General features: G+C 43.6%; 1 protein-coding gene across 1 annotated transcript; it reads left to right on the top strand.

Annotated features, from left to right (window-relative positions):
• The first annotated feature begins 4,440 nt into the window (after positions 1-4,440).
• IGFBP3 (insulin like growth factor binding protein 3) lies at positions 4,441-19,831 on the top strand. Its single transcript, XM_068936079.1, has 4 exons — positions 4,441-4,846; positions 8,871-9,097; positions 11,799-11,918; positions 19,049-19,831. The coding sequence occupies exons 1-4, from the start codon at positions 4,456-4,458 to the stop codon at positions 19,172-19,174; spliced, it is 864 nt and encodes a 287-aa protein (XP_068792180.1). The 5' UTR covers positions 4,441-4,455; the 3' UTR covers positions 19,175-19,831.
• The last annotated feature ends 612 nt before the right edge of the window (positions 19,832-20,443 follow it).

The raw sequence follows: 20,443 nt of genomic DNA, 5'->3' as shown, positions 1-20,443 counted from the left end.
TAAAGTTTGCAAAAAGAAAAGCAGAGAGACTCAGAGTGCTTTACAGATGTGTATTTAGGCCTCAAACCAAGATGAGCTGAACACCTCTAGATTTCAAAGAAGAATTTTTTTTTCTGATCTGAAGAACAGTTGCAAAATCACACAAGTTTTAAAATAGCATTATACAGGAAAGTCCATGTTCTTGAGAATTATGTTTCATGTAGCATAACCATATGCTGTAGAGTAAGACTACACTTAAAAGTCTAGATTGCTCCAAAATGTCATGTGACCATGCAATGGAAAGTGGAGCTACTTTGATCCCAGCTCTAGTTCCCAGCTATTGCCCCTGCAGGGAACACATACAGGCGCCAATAAACAAGTATACCAAAGGTGTGAATTCAGCCACTGCATCAGAGAAGAGAGATGAATGAATATGATGAGAGAGGGAGGGATAAGGTGGAAGGGGAAATAAAGCACATCCTTTTTGTGCTTCCATAAATTACATTTTCTCTCTCTAGAGCAATAGGAAGAGGAAGTGGGATTCTCCTAAGCTCAGCTCTTTGCTCTTTTCCTGCGGTCCATTGTCTCGGACTGAATGTAAAGGTTCCCTGTAGCCCTATGTGACTTGTGGTGCTTCTCCCTCTTCTTCCAGTAAAACTGAACAAACGGAAAAAATGCAAAGCCTCTAGAATTAACAGTAAATGTACATTTGGAAGTTCAGATTTGGTGCACTTTCATAAATCTTGCCACTTGCATGTTGTCCAGACAGAAGAGTTCCACTGACTTTGCTAAGGTTTGGTCTAAACTTAAAGTGTAATCGGTATAACCCTGTTAGCTGTAAGTGTAATTTGTGTGTTGGATTTTTTTTTTTTGATAACAAACTTATAAAGGCCTTAGTCTATACAGAGTCATACACAGCTACCTTCCACTTGAACAGTTTATTTCAGCTCCCATACTAGAATCAGTTAAAGCAGTGCAAACACTGTTATAGTGTACTTGAGTCAAAAGAAAACGTAAATTTAGAACTTGAATTAGTTAATGAAGTACCTTTACGTAGGCTGTTGCTAGAAGTACTGGTTCAGCCAAATTCTGCAGAGACATGGCTTTCCAGATACATTGCTATCTGTCTTCTGTTTGCCAAGTAGAGCTTTGAACCTTTTTTTTTTTTTTTTGCCAATTAAAATAAATGCGTTGTAATGGAATACCCATTTGTCAAGACAGTGCAAGCATCTCATTGTCTAGCAAAAGTCATCAGGCCAAATTGATCTTTGATGTATCACTGGCTTTCTACTCACTTACTGCAAAGATGAGCCATTACATATTTGGTTTTATTAATAACACCTTTTCTATTTTGAGTGTTTTTTGTTCAGAAGAATACCTTGATGTTGCTTTAACCTGGGTTTGTGTTACTTAACAAATATAAACTAACTTCACTGATACTGTATTAAAAAAAAAGGTGAACCACTCATTTAGTGAACTATAAAGTTTGTGAGATGTTATAACAGAAAAAAAGGAAAGAAAAAAAATGTCTTTCTGATAGCGGGCTTTAAATTTCAAGTAGATAGAAATGTTTTCATGGCACAGTTTGAAATACAAGTTGCGTTAGCCTGTAAATAATTGATGTGTATAACTGTGGTGATGGAACAGGGTTCCTCTTTTTTTCATTCTTTCTGTCCTCTAATTCCCTTACCCCCCGTTTTACCCACCTCCTCTCAGTGCTTCCTCTACATTATGGTTTGAGTTTTGAAACCAGGGTGTTATAAAAGCTCTCCGACTGAAAATGATGCCAGTATATGCATAGTTAGTGTACAGTGCTGCCCTGCCATGCTGCTGCTGGAGCAGAAAGGAAGAAGGCCTCTCTTCTTTCTTTTGGACCTCATCTGAGTGCTCCTGATGCACACTGCAAGACGATCCCAGAGTTTTTCAGACTCGCTCACCTACAGACATTAAAAAATGAAAAGTAAAAAGGTAACAGCAAGTTTTCCTGCAATAGTCTCCAAACAAAATGCACTCAGTGCAGAGTGCTTGATCAATCCCCTCTTTGTAGATGGGCTCAGTCAGATTTAGTGAGTCTCTGATTCAATCCTGGACAACCTGCGACCTCTTTTGGTCAATTAACAAAATGAGCAAGAGGACAAAAGACGACCGAAAATCCTCGGTGCAATAGCCCATCGGGGTATTAAACGAGGCTGATTTCTCTTTCAACACATCTTTAATTTCATTTTGCAGATTAAGGTCTGTATTTATTCTTATACCGTGTTCTTCATGCATAAGAACAGCTTTTTTTTTTAATCCTGTTTAAGAACAGCTTTTTCTTTTAATCCTGTTATGTACAGAATCCGTTCAAGACAGTGCCTGAAAAGTATCATTACTGAATGAAGAACAGGGAAGACAAGCTAGAGAGTTGGTTTTACTTATCTAAAAATTCTGATTTGTAAAAAGTGCAGTTTTGGAGATACACGGTATCCTGGTAGTGGCAGTACACTGAGTGACAATGTAGGTACTTCACTCTTCCATTTGAATTTAGGCACATGAACAGCTGATGAGTTACTGGAAGGTGAACGTCAGTGTTAACGAACTAGGGGTCGAAAACAGAGCAGTGGTCTTTCCGCGGCAGAAAATCACTGTGCTAGCCAGTATCTGCGGGCGCTATGCGTGTAATGCTGCACGAGGCATTTTGTGACTGAAAGGCCGCAGCGTATGCGTGAACACCTTACGATCCCCTCCAGCATCAGCTTGCCCGAGGGCTGCACGAACGATGTGCGCAAACGTTGCCTTTGCCAATGCGGATGTTCCCTAGCGAAGTGAAGCCGAGTTAACCGGGGGGGGTGGGGGGGGGGCTAACGCACCCGAGGGCCTAAATTTGCACGGGCGGCAAACAAAACCAAACCCGCGGCTTACATGCATTTTGCGTGGGGGGGGGGGGGGGTTACGCTGTTTCGCGTGTCGGGTTCGCGAGGAGACGTCGCGAGGGGGACCGTCCTGGGGAGGTCTGCAGGGTTCCGCGCAGCCGCCAGGAGGCCGCGGGGGAAAGGCGCATGCGAAGGCAGCGAGGCGGCGGGCAGGAGCGGGCGGCCGCTGCGCGCGGCGGCGGGCGGTGGGTGCGCGCCTGCGGCCGGGCGGGCGGGCGCGTGGCCGCGCTGTGCCGGCAGCCGGCGCCGGGGGCTGCGCTGAACCTGCGTGCCTGGGCGCACGGGGCACGCCGGCCCGCAGCGCACGGCGTTGCAGCCCCGAGTCCAAAAAAGGGCACTCTCCGCGAGCTTTACTCGTGCCTCCTCGCACGGTGCCAAGGGAGGAGGACGGCGGCGGGGGGGAGATCCCGAAAGGCGGAGGGCTCTCTTTTTTTTTCCCCCTCTCGACACCAGAAAGCACATGATGCGGCCCCGCTCCTCCGCATCCCCTTAGCGCTGATTTCCAAGAAGTGCCCATAAAGCCCAGCCGCCGCGACGGGTTGCTCCCCGCTTCCGTCCTCCTCCCCTCCCCTTCCCACAGCACTTTCTGGGCCGAAATGTGGATTTTGAGCGTCACTGCCCTTCTCCCGCAGCGCCAGGTTGTTCATTATTCATAGTCCGGGGCGTGTCCTGGGCAGGGGCGCTATATAGGCGGGGACCTCCGCGGCATGAGAGAACAGATGGGAGCAAAGAGTTACAGAGAGTAGAAGCAAATAGCAGGCAACAAAGAGAATAAAAAGAGGGAACCTTGCTTTCTTAATTTATTTTTTTCCTCCTCTATTTTTCTTTTTTCATCCCCTCCACTTTCTCCTTCTTTCTTTTCTTAAGCATTTTTGGACCAAGTTTTCCTCAGACCGTCTTGGCTTGGCTTTTTTTTTTTTCTTTTTTTTTTTTTGATTTTTTAATCTTTTATTTTTACGAGGTATTTTATAACTTTTTTTTTTTTTTTTTGCTCAGTATTGTGTGTGGCAAAAAAAAAAAAAAAAAGAAGAAGAAGAAGTTAGTGTCCAGCCAGGTGACTGAGGCGCTGCGCAGGGAGGAGTGAAAAGGCAAAGAAAAGGGGGAAAAGTTGCCTTTGTTGCCAGCCAGCCAGCCAGCCAAGCTCGCTCTTATACTTATGCTCTCACAGGCAGGAGGCTGAAGAGAGAGGGTCGGTGCGTGCCTGTGCCCGCGCGGTGCCCCGCTGCCGGGAGCGTGGCTTTCCTGCCTCGGACGCTGCCGGCGGCTCTGCTCCCGCAGCCCCCCTCGGAGCGGGGCGGGGAGGGGGGGTACGCGCGGTGCCTCTGGACGCGCCTCTGCGCTCTGCCCCAGGCGAGGAGGGGGCGGCCCGGCGCTGCTCCCCCCCACCCTCCCACCCACCCACCCCGCCCCGGAGCCGCGTGGCCGGTGCGTGGGGCTTTAGTGCGAGCGCGTGAGGGGGGCTCTGCCCGGCTCTCTGCCCCCGCGCCGCGCCGGCCGTGAGCGGCTCCCCGGCGGCGGCTCCGGCTGCGGCTCCGGCCCCGGCGGCGCCCCGGTGCCGGTTGCTATGGTGCCGCGGCCCGGCGTGCTGTGGGCAGTGGCGGCGGCGGCGCTGGCGCTGCTGGTGCGGCGGGCGGCGGCGGCGGCGGCGCTGGCGGGGCCGGTGGTGCGCTGCGAGCCGTGCGACGCGCGGGCGCTGCAGCAGTGCAAGCCGCTGCAACCCGACTGCGCCGAGCGGGTGCGGGAGCCCGGCTGCGGCTGCTGCCTCACCTGCGCCCTGCGCCTCGGCCAGCCCTGCGGCATCTACAGCGAGCGCTGCGGCGCCGGGCTCAGCTGCCAGCCGCGGCCGGAGGAGGCGCGGCCGCTGCAAGCGCTGCTGGAGGGCCGCGGGCTCTGCACCAACGCCACGGCCGGCGGCAAGCTGCGGGCCTTCCTGCTGCCCGGACCGCACGCCGCAGGTAAGCAGCGGGCTCCGCGCCGCCGGGCTGCGGGGAGGGCGAGGTGGAAATTGCATGCGTGCCTCGGTCGGGTTTAGGAAGCCAAAAAGAGGGTGGAGGAGAGTTAAAAACAAACAAACAAAAAAAAAACCCACAAAAACCCCCAAAAGTCGGGAAGTAAGTTGCACGCCGGGGCTGAGGGGTGAGGGCCCGCTTGCTGCAGGCGGATTCCTGCCGGAAAGCCCCTCATGCTCGCACCCGGCACCCGGCTCCGCATCCCGAGCGGCGTTTCAGCGTTAGGATGCTCCTAAAAGAGCCCGAGTCCTCCCACTCGGGAACCATGCCTCCCTGGCGCGGCAGTCAAGGCTGGGCTCGTTTGGAAGGAGAGGTGCTTTCTCTGAAGAAAACTAAGTTTGGCTCCTCGTGCCCCCTCCCCCTTTTTTTTGGTGAAGGGGTTCTTTTCTTTCTTTAACATCGAGGTTGGGAAATAGTGCCTTGCAACAGGCGGAGTTGCCCCTTTTAAAAAAAATCTGGGGGAGCTGCTCGTCGCTCCGATGGGTGCCTGGTGTTGGCAGGTCCGCCGGGGCTGCGCATCGCTGAGGGAAGAAGGTTAAATGCTGGTGATTTAGCGGGAGCGTTCCTAGAAAGAGGGTACGAGAAAACGGAGAGTCCGGAGCTAGCTCCTGCGCTGCAGTCTCTCTAACTCAGGAGAATGCTAAACCCAGGAAAAAAGGCCAAAAAGATGGGGGGGGGGGGGTTGTTAAGTGCTTCCCTAGCTCAGGAAGGTGGTTATTCAGAACAAAGCATTTGCACAGCAGTATTTTTAAGAGGACGCTGTTTTCCCCTGCACTGCAAGTAAATGTTTGGTCCAGCGAAACTTTCCCATAGCTGTTGCATGTCTTGTAAATGAGACGTTCATAGAGCGTGTTTTGTTGTGTTTTAAGAGGCAGGGAAGGCTGGAAAAAGTTCTGTTACCATGTACATTTGGAAACTTCAGAGACAGGAAAACTTGGGATTCGGATCAAGAAAGCACAGTCCCTCTGTGCAAACATTTCATTAAACTGTTTGCTAACCAACAGCAAGTATGTTAACATTTATTTAATAGAAAAGTGTGTCAAAAGGCTTTCCACTGTTTGCATTTTTAAAAAGCCTGGCGTTTTTCTGCTGGGTTGCAGGGACTCTTTGGCTGGCCTCTCCTTAGCTGTGCAAGAGGAAGTGGCACCAGGGCTCCAGCTAACTGGCTGCTCCGGCAGTAGGAGATGCCTTATTATAATTATTTATGTGCTGCTCCCAAGCTGTGACGATCTGAATGAGCGAGGTTTCAAAGGTACTCATTGAAATTTTAAATCTCGTCGGAACACGGAGCAACTTCCGTCATCCCATGAACTTGGCTTTGCATATTCATCCTCCAGATGAATTGAAAAGCGAGGGGAAGTCTCCCTCCAGATATCCGAGACTTGGCACTATTTAATGAAGCAGTATTGTCTCGTGACGATGACTGTTAGGCAAGGAGAAGAGGGAAGGTAGAGCTGTACTTTAGATCCCTGCTGAAAATCTTTCCATTTTCAGCCTAAATAGTCAAGATGCCGAGTTCCTGTTTGTGCATTCTTGGCTCAGGGAGCACGCCTATTTTGAAATCAGTTGGAGCTTTGATTGCTTAAAAAGTGGAAAGCGGGTCCCTTCCAGTTCACGTTCAAGGACTGAATGCTGAAAACTCCGTGTTCGAGAAGGAAGAAATATGCTGAACCCATGTAACGATTTGTGCCCGCCTCTTTAGGGGGACTACTAGAGTTTCAGCTCTAAATCCAACACTCAGGAACTGAGATTCGCACATCACACACCCTTTCTGGGCAGGGTCAGACCTTCTCCCTGATACATAGCTAGGTCCTGCATCATATGCTGCACTTTCTGACATTATTAATTTATAGAAACTGCTAGGAAATGGTGTGGGCAGTGTGTATTACAGTAGCTTCTTAATACCAAATATAGTAGGCCAAAGACTTATTTTACAGTTCAGTTTTTTTAGGCGCTAAAATGAGATGATGCAGTGTGCATATGCAACTGTTCTAGTCTGTTTTTAAAAGAGGGCAAGTAACTTTTTCACAGAGCGCTTTTATTTCCATTAGGACTGAATTTAAAGGTAACATGGCACCAAGTTTGATAGAACAGAGTTGACAGAATGCGCTTTACAGATTAAAATGTTACATTATAGCTGTTCAGAATTCAAATGTAAGAAATGCTGTCTAGGCATGAAGGTCCATATAAACTGTGAAATGACCAGCCTGATGATTATTTAATGCACATTAGGAATACTTTCTAGCTCTCTGCGGTAGACCTGGTAAACTACTGAACGGGACTGACTGCAGAAAACCTATGAGGCATAGTATTTATATATAGGAGATTTAGGTTTCTAACGTTCTATTGTGTCACCTCGTGCACATTTCATTGAGAATGTGGAAAAAAATACCACTGTTCAAAAACAGGACATTAAACCACTGAAAATATGTTCAAATACCACTGAGAGTCTGAGTTAAACCCACAAAAGCCAGGAAATTTAGACTTAAGACTTAAACTTCCTTAATCCATTTGCGCTGGGAGTTGGATTTTCCTGGTCAATTATGTCCATTGCCAGCAGTGGCTACACTAAAACCACTGGCACCGAGATGTTAACTCTGATCCCTCCTCCTCCTCCTCCTCCTCCTCTCGCGTTCCTCCCCTGTGCGTGTGTATTGCCGGGGCCACTGGGCTGCGTGTTGAAATACTTAAGACTCCATGGGCTACAGGAACATGGCCTTTCAGGTTGAACATTGAGTTTCTTGGCTTTTGTGGTTTTTTTCAGTGAGCCCTCGAGTATAATTTTAATGCAGATTTCCAGGATGTTCCTTGCACATCAGTTATCCTTGTACACTCCCAAAATGATTTCCTTTTTTTCTAAAAAAAAAAAAAAAAAAAAAAAGAGTGGACAGCAGCCAAGGCACTGAAATGCAGCAGCAACTAGTGTGACTTAGCGGGTAGGAAGATACAAACTTGAAAAATTCCACAGAGGAAATACAGCCAGTTACAGTTACTCTGCAAGAGCCTCCTAAGAGAGAAACGCAGTGTAGACAAATACCTCAGAAGGTACGGGAACACTGTGCTCATGCAGTATTTAAGAAAAAAGTATTTCTCCTGTATTTTCACGGATGGTAGTTTAAAGAGAAAATATTTTTAAAGCTCGTAATGAAAGCAGATGTTTGTCCTTTGACACCATTACAGAATGAATGGCAGTTTTTTGTCTATTTTGTACACCTAGAAATGTTTCTGATTTTAAACAGTTTAAGAGTGCAAAGGCGCTATTTTTTTCCTCTGCCATTCAGTTTGGGGAGCAGAATTAAGATAGAAAAGCAGTGTTGGAAATTGTTAATTAGAACCACCAAACCCAACCCGGTAGAACTTCTTGTATTAACGCCTTTTCTCTTAATTACTTTCCTGGGAAAGACACAGAGTCACACTAAAACCAATGAGTTACACAAGTTAATTGCATTTCATTAAACTTCATTAAATCTGCTCTAGGTCAGGGATACATTACTGGAATGCTTTTGCGCCTGTCTGGCGTTGGTGAAGTCGCGGACGGAGTTCTGAGGCAGGTCCAAGCTCGGGGCACGGTCAGGCCGTGGTACAAACCTGCCCCCTTCTGGTGGGAAGCGAAAAAAACTGCAGCGTGAAGCAAGCAAGAAATTTGAGCATCCGCGACTCCAAAACGATTTGGAATCCGATTAACGTAAAGAGCTTTCAAAAGAGTAATTGGAAAGGCAGGCTGGGGATTCAGCAGCACTTTGAAAGATTCACTAGAATCTAGTAAAGAGTTTCTTCAGTTATAAAAGTCATCACTGTTCTTTCTGCTTCGCACTAAAGATGCTTTTGCACGCACGATGCTAAATTGTTCATGGTTTTATATATTCCTATTTGGTAAAGAAAAATTAAGAAGATAGACTAATTTAGTGGTCTAGACTTAACTGACAGTTGATTAACGTTTTTTCGTCACTGATTTTTTTTCTACTTGAAGGAAATTCCAGTGATTCAGAAGAAGACCGGAGTACCAGTAGCATAGAAAATCAGGCCATCCCAAACTCTCACAGGGTGTCAGATCCCAAATCGCATTCACAGCACATCAAAATAGATATCATCAGGAAAGAGCAAGCCAAAAATACACAACGCTACAAAGTGGAATATGATTCACAAAGTACAGATACACTGAATTTCTCTTCTGAATCCAAACAAGAGACTGAATACGTAAGTATTTTTGTAAATGAAAATGTATTTTCCTGCATGTGAGTGTTCACACGTACGTGTGTGTGTGTGTGTGTGTGTACGTGCGTGCGTGCCTATGCATGTGGCGCATATGACAAGATAAATACAAAAAACAGATGGTGATGATTGTTGCAGCCATTTGGGAAATTCTGGATGGTACTGGTTTGACCAGTAAAACTATTAGACTTGCAAATGCGGATGATCAGCAGACCAAATAGATCGTGTTCAGAAAACACAGAGGCCTAATGTATTGATGTTTACATTGATTTTAATATGATTTTCACTAGTAGATTCTTAGAGAGCAGTTCTCCTTTCCACCTATAATTAGCATGCATTTGTAAGTGTGGGCTCAGAACTGGCTTAACAATATCATCATTAAGTTTGGTTGCAAGCAGCATTATTTACTTGCCACAATGCAAAAAAGGGGAAGACTTTACTTTCAGTGCAGCCGCCCTGCATTCACACTCCCTGGAGCAAATCAGGGAAGAGAAACTTAGCCTGGGCTGAAGGGCCTGGGCTGATTAGTCATTATTTGTACGACATGCAGAACGCCACCTCCATTGCGTGGTCCTGTTGCATAAACAGGGATGTCTCACCAGCACACAGCGTGCAGCAGAGAGACAGGCTACGCGGGTCAACCTGAATATGGTGCATTTGAGGAGAGAATACTTGCTGTCTGGGAACTTCTTGGCCGATGACCTGGTTATTCTCGTGCCTGTGCCAGATGGCTTTAAAAATAATTGCTGGATACACTTTGGCATTTCATCAGAAGAGGCATAGTGGAACCAGATATAGTTTCCCATCTGCAAAGGAAGGTTTCAAAACCTGCATGCGGCAGAAAGTTCTGTCTGAAGGGCATTTGGCCTCTTACATCAAAACAGCGAAGCTGATTATACTGCATTGTTAGTTTGCAACAAGGTCCAGTATTCTAGTAAAAATACTTCCGTATCTGAGTTTCAGCATATCCTCCTTCCAGAAACAGAAAAATAAACTGTTTATAGTAAAAGAATCAACTTAGCAGCTCTAAGGAAATAGGGTCCCGGCCTTAACTAGGAAAAGCATTTCCCCTTAAGTGGTAGCCTGAACTCATGTGCAAAGGCCCACTGAGTTAACAAAACTGCTCATGGCTGTAAAGACCAGAAATAAGTCCATCTGGGACAGATGCCTTTGTAAGCAAATGCCTTTTTAGCTATGTCTGTATGTTTGCTTTTGATATTGATCCCTCTGACTCTTGAAGTCTACTTGGGAAGAAAAAAAAAAAAAAGCTGTTGCTCTTTTTGTAGGCCTAACTCGGGACCAAACCTTTGGAAGTGTGTGATCTGCAGTCAGTGTGTCTGAACAGTTTTGTTTATTTAAGGAGCTGCCAATAAGAGCAGCAGTTTAAAGAACACGTTCAGAGCTTGTGAGATTGATACTGAAAGAAAATGTATGAAAGCTGCAAGGAAGGTATTTGCTGACTACAAAATCAATTTTAAACTTCAGTAGGACGGTTGGGTCTGTATGCTTTCAGACACTCAGATGAAAGGCACTTTATATGAGCAAACTGTTAATATTACTACTTGAAAGTATAAATATCATTACTTCGCTAATTAAGAATTGCACTAATGAGTCTTTGTGTTGATACAGCAACTTAAACATTTTAAACCCATGTAACCATGCAAAGGAATTTCTTCAGGTCTGCATTTAAGGAGTGGGTTGGTGTTTTGAGTCAATAATATGCTCAAACAGGAGCGCAGCTAAGCCCAGAATTTGCAGGCTGTAATTCTTGAACTCTAATCCCCTTGCTGACACTGACTGCCTTCTTGGCCTCTGGCAAATCTTGAGCTCCTCTGCTCCTGCTTTTCTGCCTGTAAAATGGGGCTGGTAATGCTTTACTCCCTACCTCAAAGGGCTGCAGTGAGAAATAATTAGTTGGCATTTGAGACACGCTCTTAAAAGTGCTTCTGTAAGTTTGTTTTATCTCAGTGTCCTAAAGCTAATCCTCATTGCATTATTGTCCTCCTTTCATAGATGGAGAAAGCGATGCAAAAAGTGACTGACTTACCTAATGAAAATGTCGCATGCAGCCATTCATTTGTAAGGCTGCATCTGTTTGGTCCAGCTGAAATTTAGAACTGTTGTCCAAAGTTACATTATTTAGACATTTACTCAGCTACAGAGATAGAGAAGGAGAAAGATCTTGTGCGGTATTTTATATATACATATACAGTGTGCAAAACTACTTGTTTTCAATTAAATTCATTTCATTTAAGCTTTTGGATCCAGCAGTATCGCAAAGATAAATGGCATTAGGGAAGAATTACTGAGTGGTTTATTGCCAGTCCCCTGCCTTCTTTCCCAACTTTCCCTGTTTCCCTGACATAAGTTATGTATGTGTGATTGACTCAAGCACTGCTTAGGCTTTCCCTTAGGTGTAAGTGGCTGTGATTACAACTCGAAATGCCAGTTTGAGCATAGCATAGGGCATTCAGTGTTTAGAAATCAGTTTATCCTTAAAAAAGCATAATTTCAAAGTTTTACCTCTGAATGGTCTGCTGTTGACATTTCTAGCCATCCTTTTGTTTTAATAGCATATTTGGGTTTCATGCTTCTTCCTGTTTAAAGATTTACTAAACTCTTGTGTGAAAAACAGCATTTGAGAATGAAATTTCATTTGTGCTATCTAAACCATCCTCATTAACAGGGTCCCTGTCGCAGAGAAATGGAAGACACATTAAACCACCTAAAGATCCTGAATGTCTTGAGTCCCAGGGGTTTCCATATTCCAAATTGTGACAAGAAGGGGTTCTACAAGAAAAAGCAAGTAAGTACAGTGTCTTGATCATTTCAGTGAATACGTTTTACTTTTTATGCATCTTTGCTGAAGGCGTTACGTAGCGTTTTACCAAGGTACTCGTTTAATCCCACTTTTAGGCCCTGATCTTATGGCAATGAACCTTGTCAAGTGGGAACGGTGTTTTTATTTGCTGTTGGTCATGACAACAGATTAATTTGTGAAACTTCATACCTAATCACACATGGGTTGGCTGGTGTCCTAGATACTAATGCCCTTCAATTTAAAAAAAGCAATGCCTCTGTAATAACCCACAGAGCTAAATGTTGCAGTCACCATATGACTGCAATAGATCAATGCTTTGAATTGTAAATAGCTGCCTGAGAGTTCCTAGAAGAACTGGGTTAGATCATATTACAAAAAGCAACTTGAGAAAGGCATATATCTGTCCTTTATATGCTGCACAGATCACTTCCAAAATCCAGGTCGTGTTATCATGAAAGCGATACATTTGGTAGTTACTCTGCAGCAAGGGTGGCTTCTCAACCCTCTTTGGTTTTCCATTTGCATTTGGCTCTGGGGTTGTGACCTTTGTTGAAAAATGCAGACCTAAATGGCAGGTATTCCTGCTTTTCAGTTGTGTCCAGACTGAACTACTGCATTGTTCTCCAGTCAGTGCTGCCCTTGAAGCTCATTCGGGAACTTGGAGGAGTGCAAATTATATCAGGTCCTTTGCTTAGTGTACACGTGTCGTATAAGCCCAGTATTTCATTACTGTCCCATCCCTAAACCTATTTCCTGGTGTAATTCAAAAAATTCCTGAATTCCAAAGATTCTTTAAGATTTTCCCCAAGGCAAACCTCTGTAAGGAAAGATTTTGTTTGTGGACCATCTTTTGTCTGCCATTTGGGTTTACACAAGTCAGCCGCCTCCTCTGTATCTCTGGTAACCGCAGGAGTGACTTATTCAACATGTTATTAGCTAATGCCGTTTGTTAATTGGAGGTGAGAGGCCAACCTCAGACCAGACAACCTCATTTTAAGAAAGGTGTCCCTGTGTTGTTTGGTTTCCAGCTTTCTTAAAAATAGTCTTGCCCCTCAGGTTTTCCCTTGAGCTCTGCGAGAAGCAAGCAGTGTCAGGTGGGGTGTTGGCAATAAGGGCCGAGGGTCCCGATATTCCCTTTTTCCGTCAGTCCCACAGAGACTGTGCTGTTCGACCTTGGCTACATGCTGCCGAGCTCGTCTGTCCACCCAAGCTTTTCCTGAGCAGGTGGTGATACTCTCGAGCAGGGGGAGTTTCTTTTCCTCGCCTGGAGTTTTGAGACCCTCATGTCAATTCCCGTGCCATTGTATGTAGACGAGCTGCCAGTGATACTCATATCTCAGCCTGCGTTTGTTCAGAAAATACTGTGGGCTTCTGTGTGAGCTGCGCTGTGGAGCGAGGTTGGCTCTGTGCTTTGTGGCTGTGCCAAAAGCCATTTACTTAGCTACTTTAGAATAGTATATAATTGAATCACGTTCAAGACACGCAAGCGTATCATAGTCCTTATCCTTTGGTAGGTATTACAGAAGACCACAAATTGATATTTACTTTGTTCCATTGATCTTTCTCTCATCTGTCGTTAGACTCTCAGGGCTTTGCTTCATCAGCAGTAAGACGGTGGTTTGCACACTCTCTGGTGTGTAGGTAATAAATTAGATCCACAGCAAACACAGGTGAAGGTGCATTACTGTGCAGTGGCAGTTCTGCCGCTGAGGTGCTCGTGCACTCTTCCATTCCAAAAAAGAAGAAAAGAAAGGAAACAAGAATAGTACACTTTCATGCCATTCCTAGTCTTCATTCGTAGAAGTTCCTTTACCAGAATAAGCTGATGGCGTGAAACAAAGACATGCTTCTGCACTCTGGTTTGTATTCAGGCTATTTGGAGACTTTGCAAGTGCTTTAGAAAAGGTTCTTACACTAAATGTAACGGTCTGTTTGGGCAGCACACGTAGAAGATGCAGGGGCAGTTTCATACGTGGCCAGCTTTGCAAGCGCTGTGCCAAGTTAACGCAAGTCCCTGTAGTATCAGTGGTAGTTCAAGACAGCTCAGGCTCTTGTAAGAGATGCTCACAAGTGGAGCCCATGTATTCTACATTAAATGCAGTGTGGGTGCTCCCCTTCTAAAAGAATCAACTTGAAAGAACTTGAATCAGCCCTTACAGGCCTTCACAGGTAAGGCTTAGGGAACACAGGATGAAATGAAAAATAATGTATTTACATTGCCCTTCTAAAATTAACTGCCAGAAAAATAAAGCAGCAGTTTGAGAAATAAGTGACTCCTGGCCAGATTGGATCCACTGTGTGCAAAACAGTGCAGTGATTATATGTATTTGTTTTTTTTTCTGGAGCATCAAAATGTAGGTCTGATATTTTGGGAACCGTAAGCAGGTGTCTAATCTGATTAACACAATGCGAGGCTGTTTTATTGATATCCTTCATTGCTATTATTAGCAGCATTGGGTCTGCCGTTCCATGATATTCCATTGTGACAACAAAATTCAGAATAATCTGTTAAGAAATAGACAGTAAAGCCATCAAAGAAACGAGCGTGAAGTAAGCATTTCTCATTCTCCCTTCCGGTATCTCTAAAATTCTGTGGCTGGATGTGCAGTTCAGTGCACTGTGGTCCTGTGTGGTCCTCAGAGAGTGCTGCTGTGAATTGGTCTGAGAAAATAGTTAATTCCTTCCCAAAATAGTTTCACTATCATACAGCAATAGTCACATTACTGTACTGTTGAACGTTTGGATCAGGTATTAGGAGTCAGAACCGCTGTATTTTCTCCTTGGTTCATCTTTAGACTTACTTCGTGACCCAGCAGACTGTTTCACAAAGGCAGATACATCTGTTTCTACTCCTTGTGCAGTCAGCTCCAGGGACTACACTGGGGTGAATTATGTGGCAATTTACAAGATAATGGGTCTTCGTGTCTTGATTTAATGTCGTATCTCAAAGGGATTGTGATAGACAAGTTCACGTTAATGTATGCTCTTAAATACTTTGAATTACTTTTCTGAGTGCCAGTGATATGTTTTGTGGATGCGTGCACACATGTAGTCCAATACAGAGATATCTCAGTATAGAACCAGGCAACGAATTGCAAGCCAAAAGCAAAAGAGAGGTACTTTAAAAGGACTAGAATGATGATGTAGGTAGATGTGTGATGGGAGGAATCTGATAAATTATGACCCCCCTGGAAAGCAGTAAAACTTCCTCATGGGGCACTTTGCATGTTAGTATAATCTGCCTTCCTGGTCACCTGGTCTTCTAATCAAGTTGAAAGCAATTGATTTTCATGACATTTGTGGTTGTCTAGAAATTGACTTTTCAGGAACTAGCACAGGGAGTAATTTTCCTGTGTGAAACAAATTTTAAGAACGTAAATTTAACTGTCAAGGTGCAGCAGGAAAAATATTTCAGACATTGTGTTCATATATAAATCTCTTTTTAAAAATCAGACCTGTTAAAATTTAGATTTATCTTAACACATCAAATATGTAAGGCTGTACTATACAACTGTGGTATATAGGTATATTTACATGAAATGTGTTTATACAGGCACATTTCTGCCTCAAGCAGGCAAAAGAAAAGTTTTAATGAAATTAGAGTTATCTTTGAATTGCCCCATATTCGTCTACTGGAGCCAGATATTCACCTAAATGTGAGTTGGCATTGTTCCACTGAAAACAAAGTTGGGCTTGACAGGAGCCAAAATGGCCCGAGGTGTATGTCAAGGCTGTCTGCAGTCTGTTCCAAGATATCACAATTGTAGCTCCATGGAGACCTCTGCACTGACCAGGAATTAAATGGGATACCATATGCTTTGCTGTGCCCCAAGAATGCCTCTGCGGCACTTCTTTGCGGAAGGCAGAGAGGCAGGTGGCATAAAGCTGGCAGCTGGTGTTTCTATCAGAAGTAATTATTGGCTCCACTGCTTGGGCAGTTTTCCAGCTCTTTTGGGCTTCTGAAGTCATATAGAAGAGCTGAGCAGAGCCTTGAAGTTTCTGTGGAGTACCAAATTTAGAAGAGTGGGGGTTTTTTGTTTTATTTTTATTTTTATGAGAATTATCCGTCATTTCAGTAGAGAATGCAAGCTAGCCCTTTCAGGATAAAAGCATCCCTTTTGAACCAGAAGTGCTCTGCTATCAACAGCGTGACTGAGCAGGTAGTACAATATCACAGACTGGAAAAGGTAAATCATTTCTCTGTTTCCTCACAGACAGAATGTCATTTCAGCAGCAAAGCTCTAATCCACATGATCTAAGGGTTTCATTTTTTCAAATGGTTTGTCTAGAAGAAATAAAAAATTCTTAATAGGATGGAGTGTGTTGCTGCAGACTGACTTCACAGTATGTTTAATTCCAAACATTGATTATGTGGCTGTAAAAAGCAATTGGAACCCCCAACAGCGTGAGATAACTTTAATTGATCATTTGTTTTGACAGTGATGCAAGCCTATGAATCAGCGAGAGTTGTGTAACACACTTCATATAGTGCTTCTAAAAGAGGAGGATGTGTTACTATTATTAGTAGAAGTGTAGTTTCATCGCCCGAGCACCAGGCTGGCAGCCAGAAACCCTGCCTTCTAATTCTGGCTCTGTCTGTGCCTGTGGTCTTGGGAAAAACAACCTAAGAATTTCTGCCTCAGTTTCCTTATCTGTAAAATTTAAATCATGCAAAGGTTGTCGTTTATGACTTACTTCATTCTGTACATGAAGAATTCAAGGTGCTAAATGTTAACACCACTTCAGCTGGAATCCAATCCAGTCACCACTCAAGTTAAAAGAAAAACTTCCCATCGACTGCAGTGAGTTTTGGGCAGCCATTCACTAAAATCCTAGAGAACATTTGCAAGCATACATTGATTTCATATTTAAAGGTTTGGTATGGAAAACAAACTGAACAGATAGCTAGAACTGAAGTACAACTAATCATGTAGTTTAGTGAATTATTAATGTAGCTCTTCTTTCAATAGGCTTATACTTCTTTGCCCTTTCCTAACATAAGCCAATATTTACTTTAAGCCTGATCTCATAATCTTACTGTCAGAATTGCCATTCATTTGCGTAGGACTAATGAAGAAGGACAGCAAACACAAAGAAGAGAAGGCATTGTATTATTTCTGCACTAGACTTCCTACTCAGAAATGTAGCACAAAGGTAGATTTATTTTCAGTTATGGTGTTTAATGTTATTTCGTGTACTCCAAAACAGAATAAGCAAGATGGAAGCAAACATTCTAGAGGCAGAAGAATCTGCCCAGCAAAATGATCTATGCAAACACTGAAAAAGGGCTGTGGAAACTTAGGGTCCCATCATGGTGGCAGGTTCAGGACTTTTTTTCTAATGTGTAATTTATTCCTATCTCACTTTCTCAAGTTCCTAGTGATGACTGTCTTTGCTAATCTCTGCTGCCACAAATTAATAAGCTCAGGGGCCACTCTGCTGGTCTGGACAGTCCCAGGAGTTGCCCATAATCACATTTCTGTCCTATGTATTACCTCTACTCCTGAGGTCTTGAACTGGACATGGAAAGGGTCAGATTCTTCTGGCAGTGTGTGAAGCCCAACACTTACCTGATGTTTCCCAGTGCACCTGCACCTGGAAAAGATACTCTAGCTTTGTGAGCATGGCTACATCATGTGAGACAGCAGGAAGGACACTTGTATGAGGGTCTGGAGAACAGTGCAATTGAGTGGTAATGGCAAAGCTTATCTAGCCCATGGCACACCCACGGCTGGTACCCAGCCTACACCTCTGAAATGCTTGAATTGCTTGGAGGGTGATCTCAGAGGTGACGTATAGTTGAGAATTACAAGGTATGTGTATAGGCTTCTACTGTATTTTAAAAAGGCAGTTTCATGCTCCAAGTAAAAGTCTCAAGGCAGAAGAATTATATAAATAGCCGTTTAATCTGGTCTTGTTTGTGTGATAGCTTTTAGAGCGTTGAAGGGCGTAAGTGGCTTCAGTCTGTCTAGCCTGTTCTTCCTGCAGGTTGGCAGTACAATGGATCCAGCTATAACCTTGGAAAGCTTGGTAGGCTTGTGTCACCTTCTGCTTCATATGGCTGACCTGACTAAAATGGTCTTCTCTGTTAGCATTTGCAGTGAATCCTCTGTTATCAAATCTCAAATCTTTAGTTGACATAGGTGGAGGCTCTGTCTCTGCCAGGAGGTTAACCATGGAAAACTTAGTAAGATGTCTATGTCCATGGAGAGGGGTAGGTTCACCCTTCGCGCAGGTGGCAACCCTGCAGAGTCCGAGAGGTTCCTGTAGGCTGAACTGGGCCCGGAGTTACATGAAGAGCATAACCTGCAGGGTTTTCTTCTTTAGTCTATTTTTTATCACTTTTGCTTTCTTGGGAACATTGTTAGTTAGTACATGGTAAACTTGTTTATCCATTTATTTACTGCATTATTATTTCTAAAGTTGTTGTCTGTTTATTTTCTTGTGTAGTGGTAGTCTCAGGTTGGTTAGTATTGTTTGCAAATTCCACTAGGCAACTGACTTCTAAAGTTGCCTTAGGTTATAGACCTAATATATAAGCAACCTTATTTATAGGAAAATATACGTGTAAAGTTCTAATATATACCTAGCAGTTGTTGAAGTGATAACTCCATTACAGAAGGATTATGTATCTGTTAATAAATGTCAACTACAGTACTGAAATTCCTCCAGCAAGCAGATGCAAGCTAAGGGTGTTTATTGCTGCGAGAGCTGTTGTCTTTGCCAGACCTATGCTTTAGTGTAGAACAAATCTGTGGGCTTTCTGGTCCAAAGAAAGGGTCCCAGTCACCAGCCCTTACTGTTGTAAACAGTCCTTGTTCAGCAGACAAGTGTGCTGCCTAATCTGATAGGGAGTAGTTCAAAAGACTGGTTTTTTGGTAGTTCTTAGAGTATTTTTATTCTGAGATAGTTAGGCCCAAAATAGTTTACTGATGGAGAAGGTAGTTTCTTATTGTAATGCGTTGTAGTGGAAATAACGTTTCTATCGAATTCTAGCAATGTTGGCTATGGCCAAGATACAGTAACGCAGCTACAAAATGAGCAGGAACCCCTGCAATGTAAAACAAAGTGAGAAAATAAAAACGGTGCTAACGGAGTCTTACCTTCTGTTTCAGTGCCGCCCATCCAAAGGCCGAAAAAGAGGTTATTGCTGGTGCGTGGATAAATACGGACAGCCGCTTCCTGGATATGATGGGAAGGGAAAAGGAGACGTCCACTGCTATAACTTGGAAAGCAAATGAGGGGGTAGAGACCATCTCTTCTGGCATCCGTGTGTGGCATTTCGACGTATTGGAGACCTCAGAGGGGCTGGGCAAAAACCGTGGACTGCGTTGCACGTGGAGCTGTGCGTTCTGCCTCCTGCCTTGCCGGGGCATTCACGGACTCTCGGGACTCTGCAGCTGCACCCCGCCACCGACACGCTTCGGGCTCCCTATAGCACGGATAGGGAGCTCTGACTTCCCAAGTAAATCTGCACTATTGATACCCAGAAAGGAGAGAGAGGAAAAAATAAATAAATTTTTTAAAAAGGCACTTCAGAATGGATTCAGGGAGTCTCCACTGACTTTTTAAAGAACGGCCTGTGACCAATTTGATCCCGAAAGATACTGTGTTTTATGTTAAAGAGTTTATAGATTGTAAGCTTGTTTAAAAAAAAAAATTAAAACAACAACAGCAACAACAAAAAACACAAGGATTTAAAGTTTAAGCTTTTTTACAGGTCTGACGGGAAACTTATCTTCACGGGTAAAATGTTTTATAAAAATCTCAAAGAACTTTTTAAAGAAACGTATTTCTAAAATAAAGACATGGCTATTTTTTCTGTAAAATATATGATGAATATTCTGTTAGTCTGTATTTAATATAATTGTTTTTTAATAAACTTTATTTAAATGTAACATGTGAATACCAAATATTACACAATAATTTTAGTGTAAACTTATGTATGCAAAGAGAAACCGTGGGGATGGGATGATTTACAAATATGTATAGATTCATATGCATACACACTGACCTATCCTACATGATAGAAATGGATTTGTGGAGTGAAGGAAATGTTTCCAAAAGAGGTTAAATTTCCTCATTTGAAATAGCTACAAATACCAAGCTAATCTTTTTTTAAATGTTGGTTTGTTTGGTTGTTTTTTTTTTGTTTTTTTTTTTTTACTTTATTAGTATTTCTAACGCACCCATCACTGAATTATGCCACTGGAAAGATTGACAGTTGCACTGAAGCTCTCTGTAAAGCATCCTTCTGTCTGTTCTTTGCTTCAGTTAGTGCAACAGGGCTTAAATTTCCTCTGTTTCCTTCAGAACTGTCCATGCTAGTATAAAATATTCATGGACAAAAAATTGCCATTACAGTATGACTCTTTCTGTTTGCTTATTTATTTTTAAAAGCCTGTATCTATTCTCTGTTGTCTTGATATACTCTACCAAAGCACATATTCTGTATGAGGAACTTCTGTGTAAGTCAATGCCAACACGATGGGGGATTATGGACCCAGCTT

This window comes from Struthio camelus, chromosome 2, assembly GCF_040807025.1.
Source record: "Struthio camelus isolate bStrCam1 chromosome 2, bStrCam1.hap1, whole genome shotgun sequence".
Taxonomy (NCBI): domain Eukaryota; kingdom Metazoa; phylum Chordata; class Aves; order Struthioniformes; family Struthionidae; genus Struthio; species Struthio camelus.
Note: the sequence above shows the minus strand (reverse complement) of the source record. Positions and strands in the feature narration are given on the sequence as shown.

Bases quoted from the DNA above. Each gene is read 5' to 3' on its own strand.
- IGFBP3 (XM_068936079.1), top strand. From the start codon at position 4,456: ATGGTGCCGCGGCCCGGCGTGCTGTGGGCAGTGGCGGCGGCGGCGCTG. The intron at 4,847-8,870 runs GTAAGCAGCGGG...TTCTACTTGAAG, and splicing joins GCCCGGACCGCACGCCGCAG to GAAATTCCAGTGATTCAGAA. The intron at 9,098-11,798 runs GTAAGTATTTTT...CCTCATTAACAG, and splicing joins CCAAACAAGAGACTGAATAC to GGTCCCTGTCGCAGAGAAAT.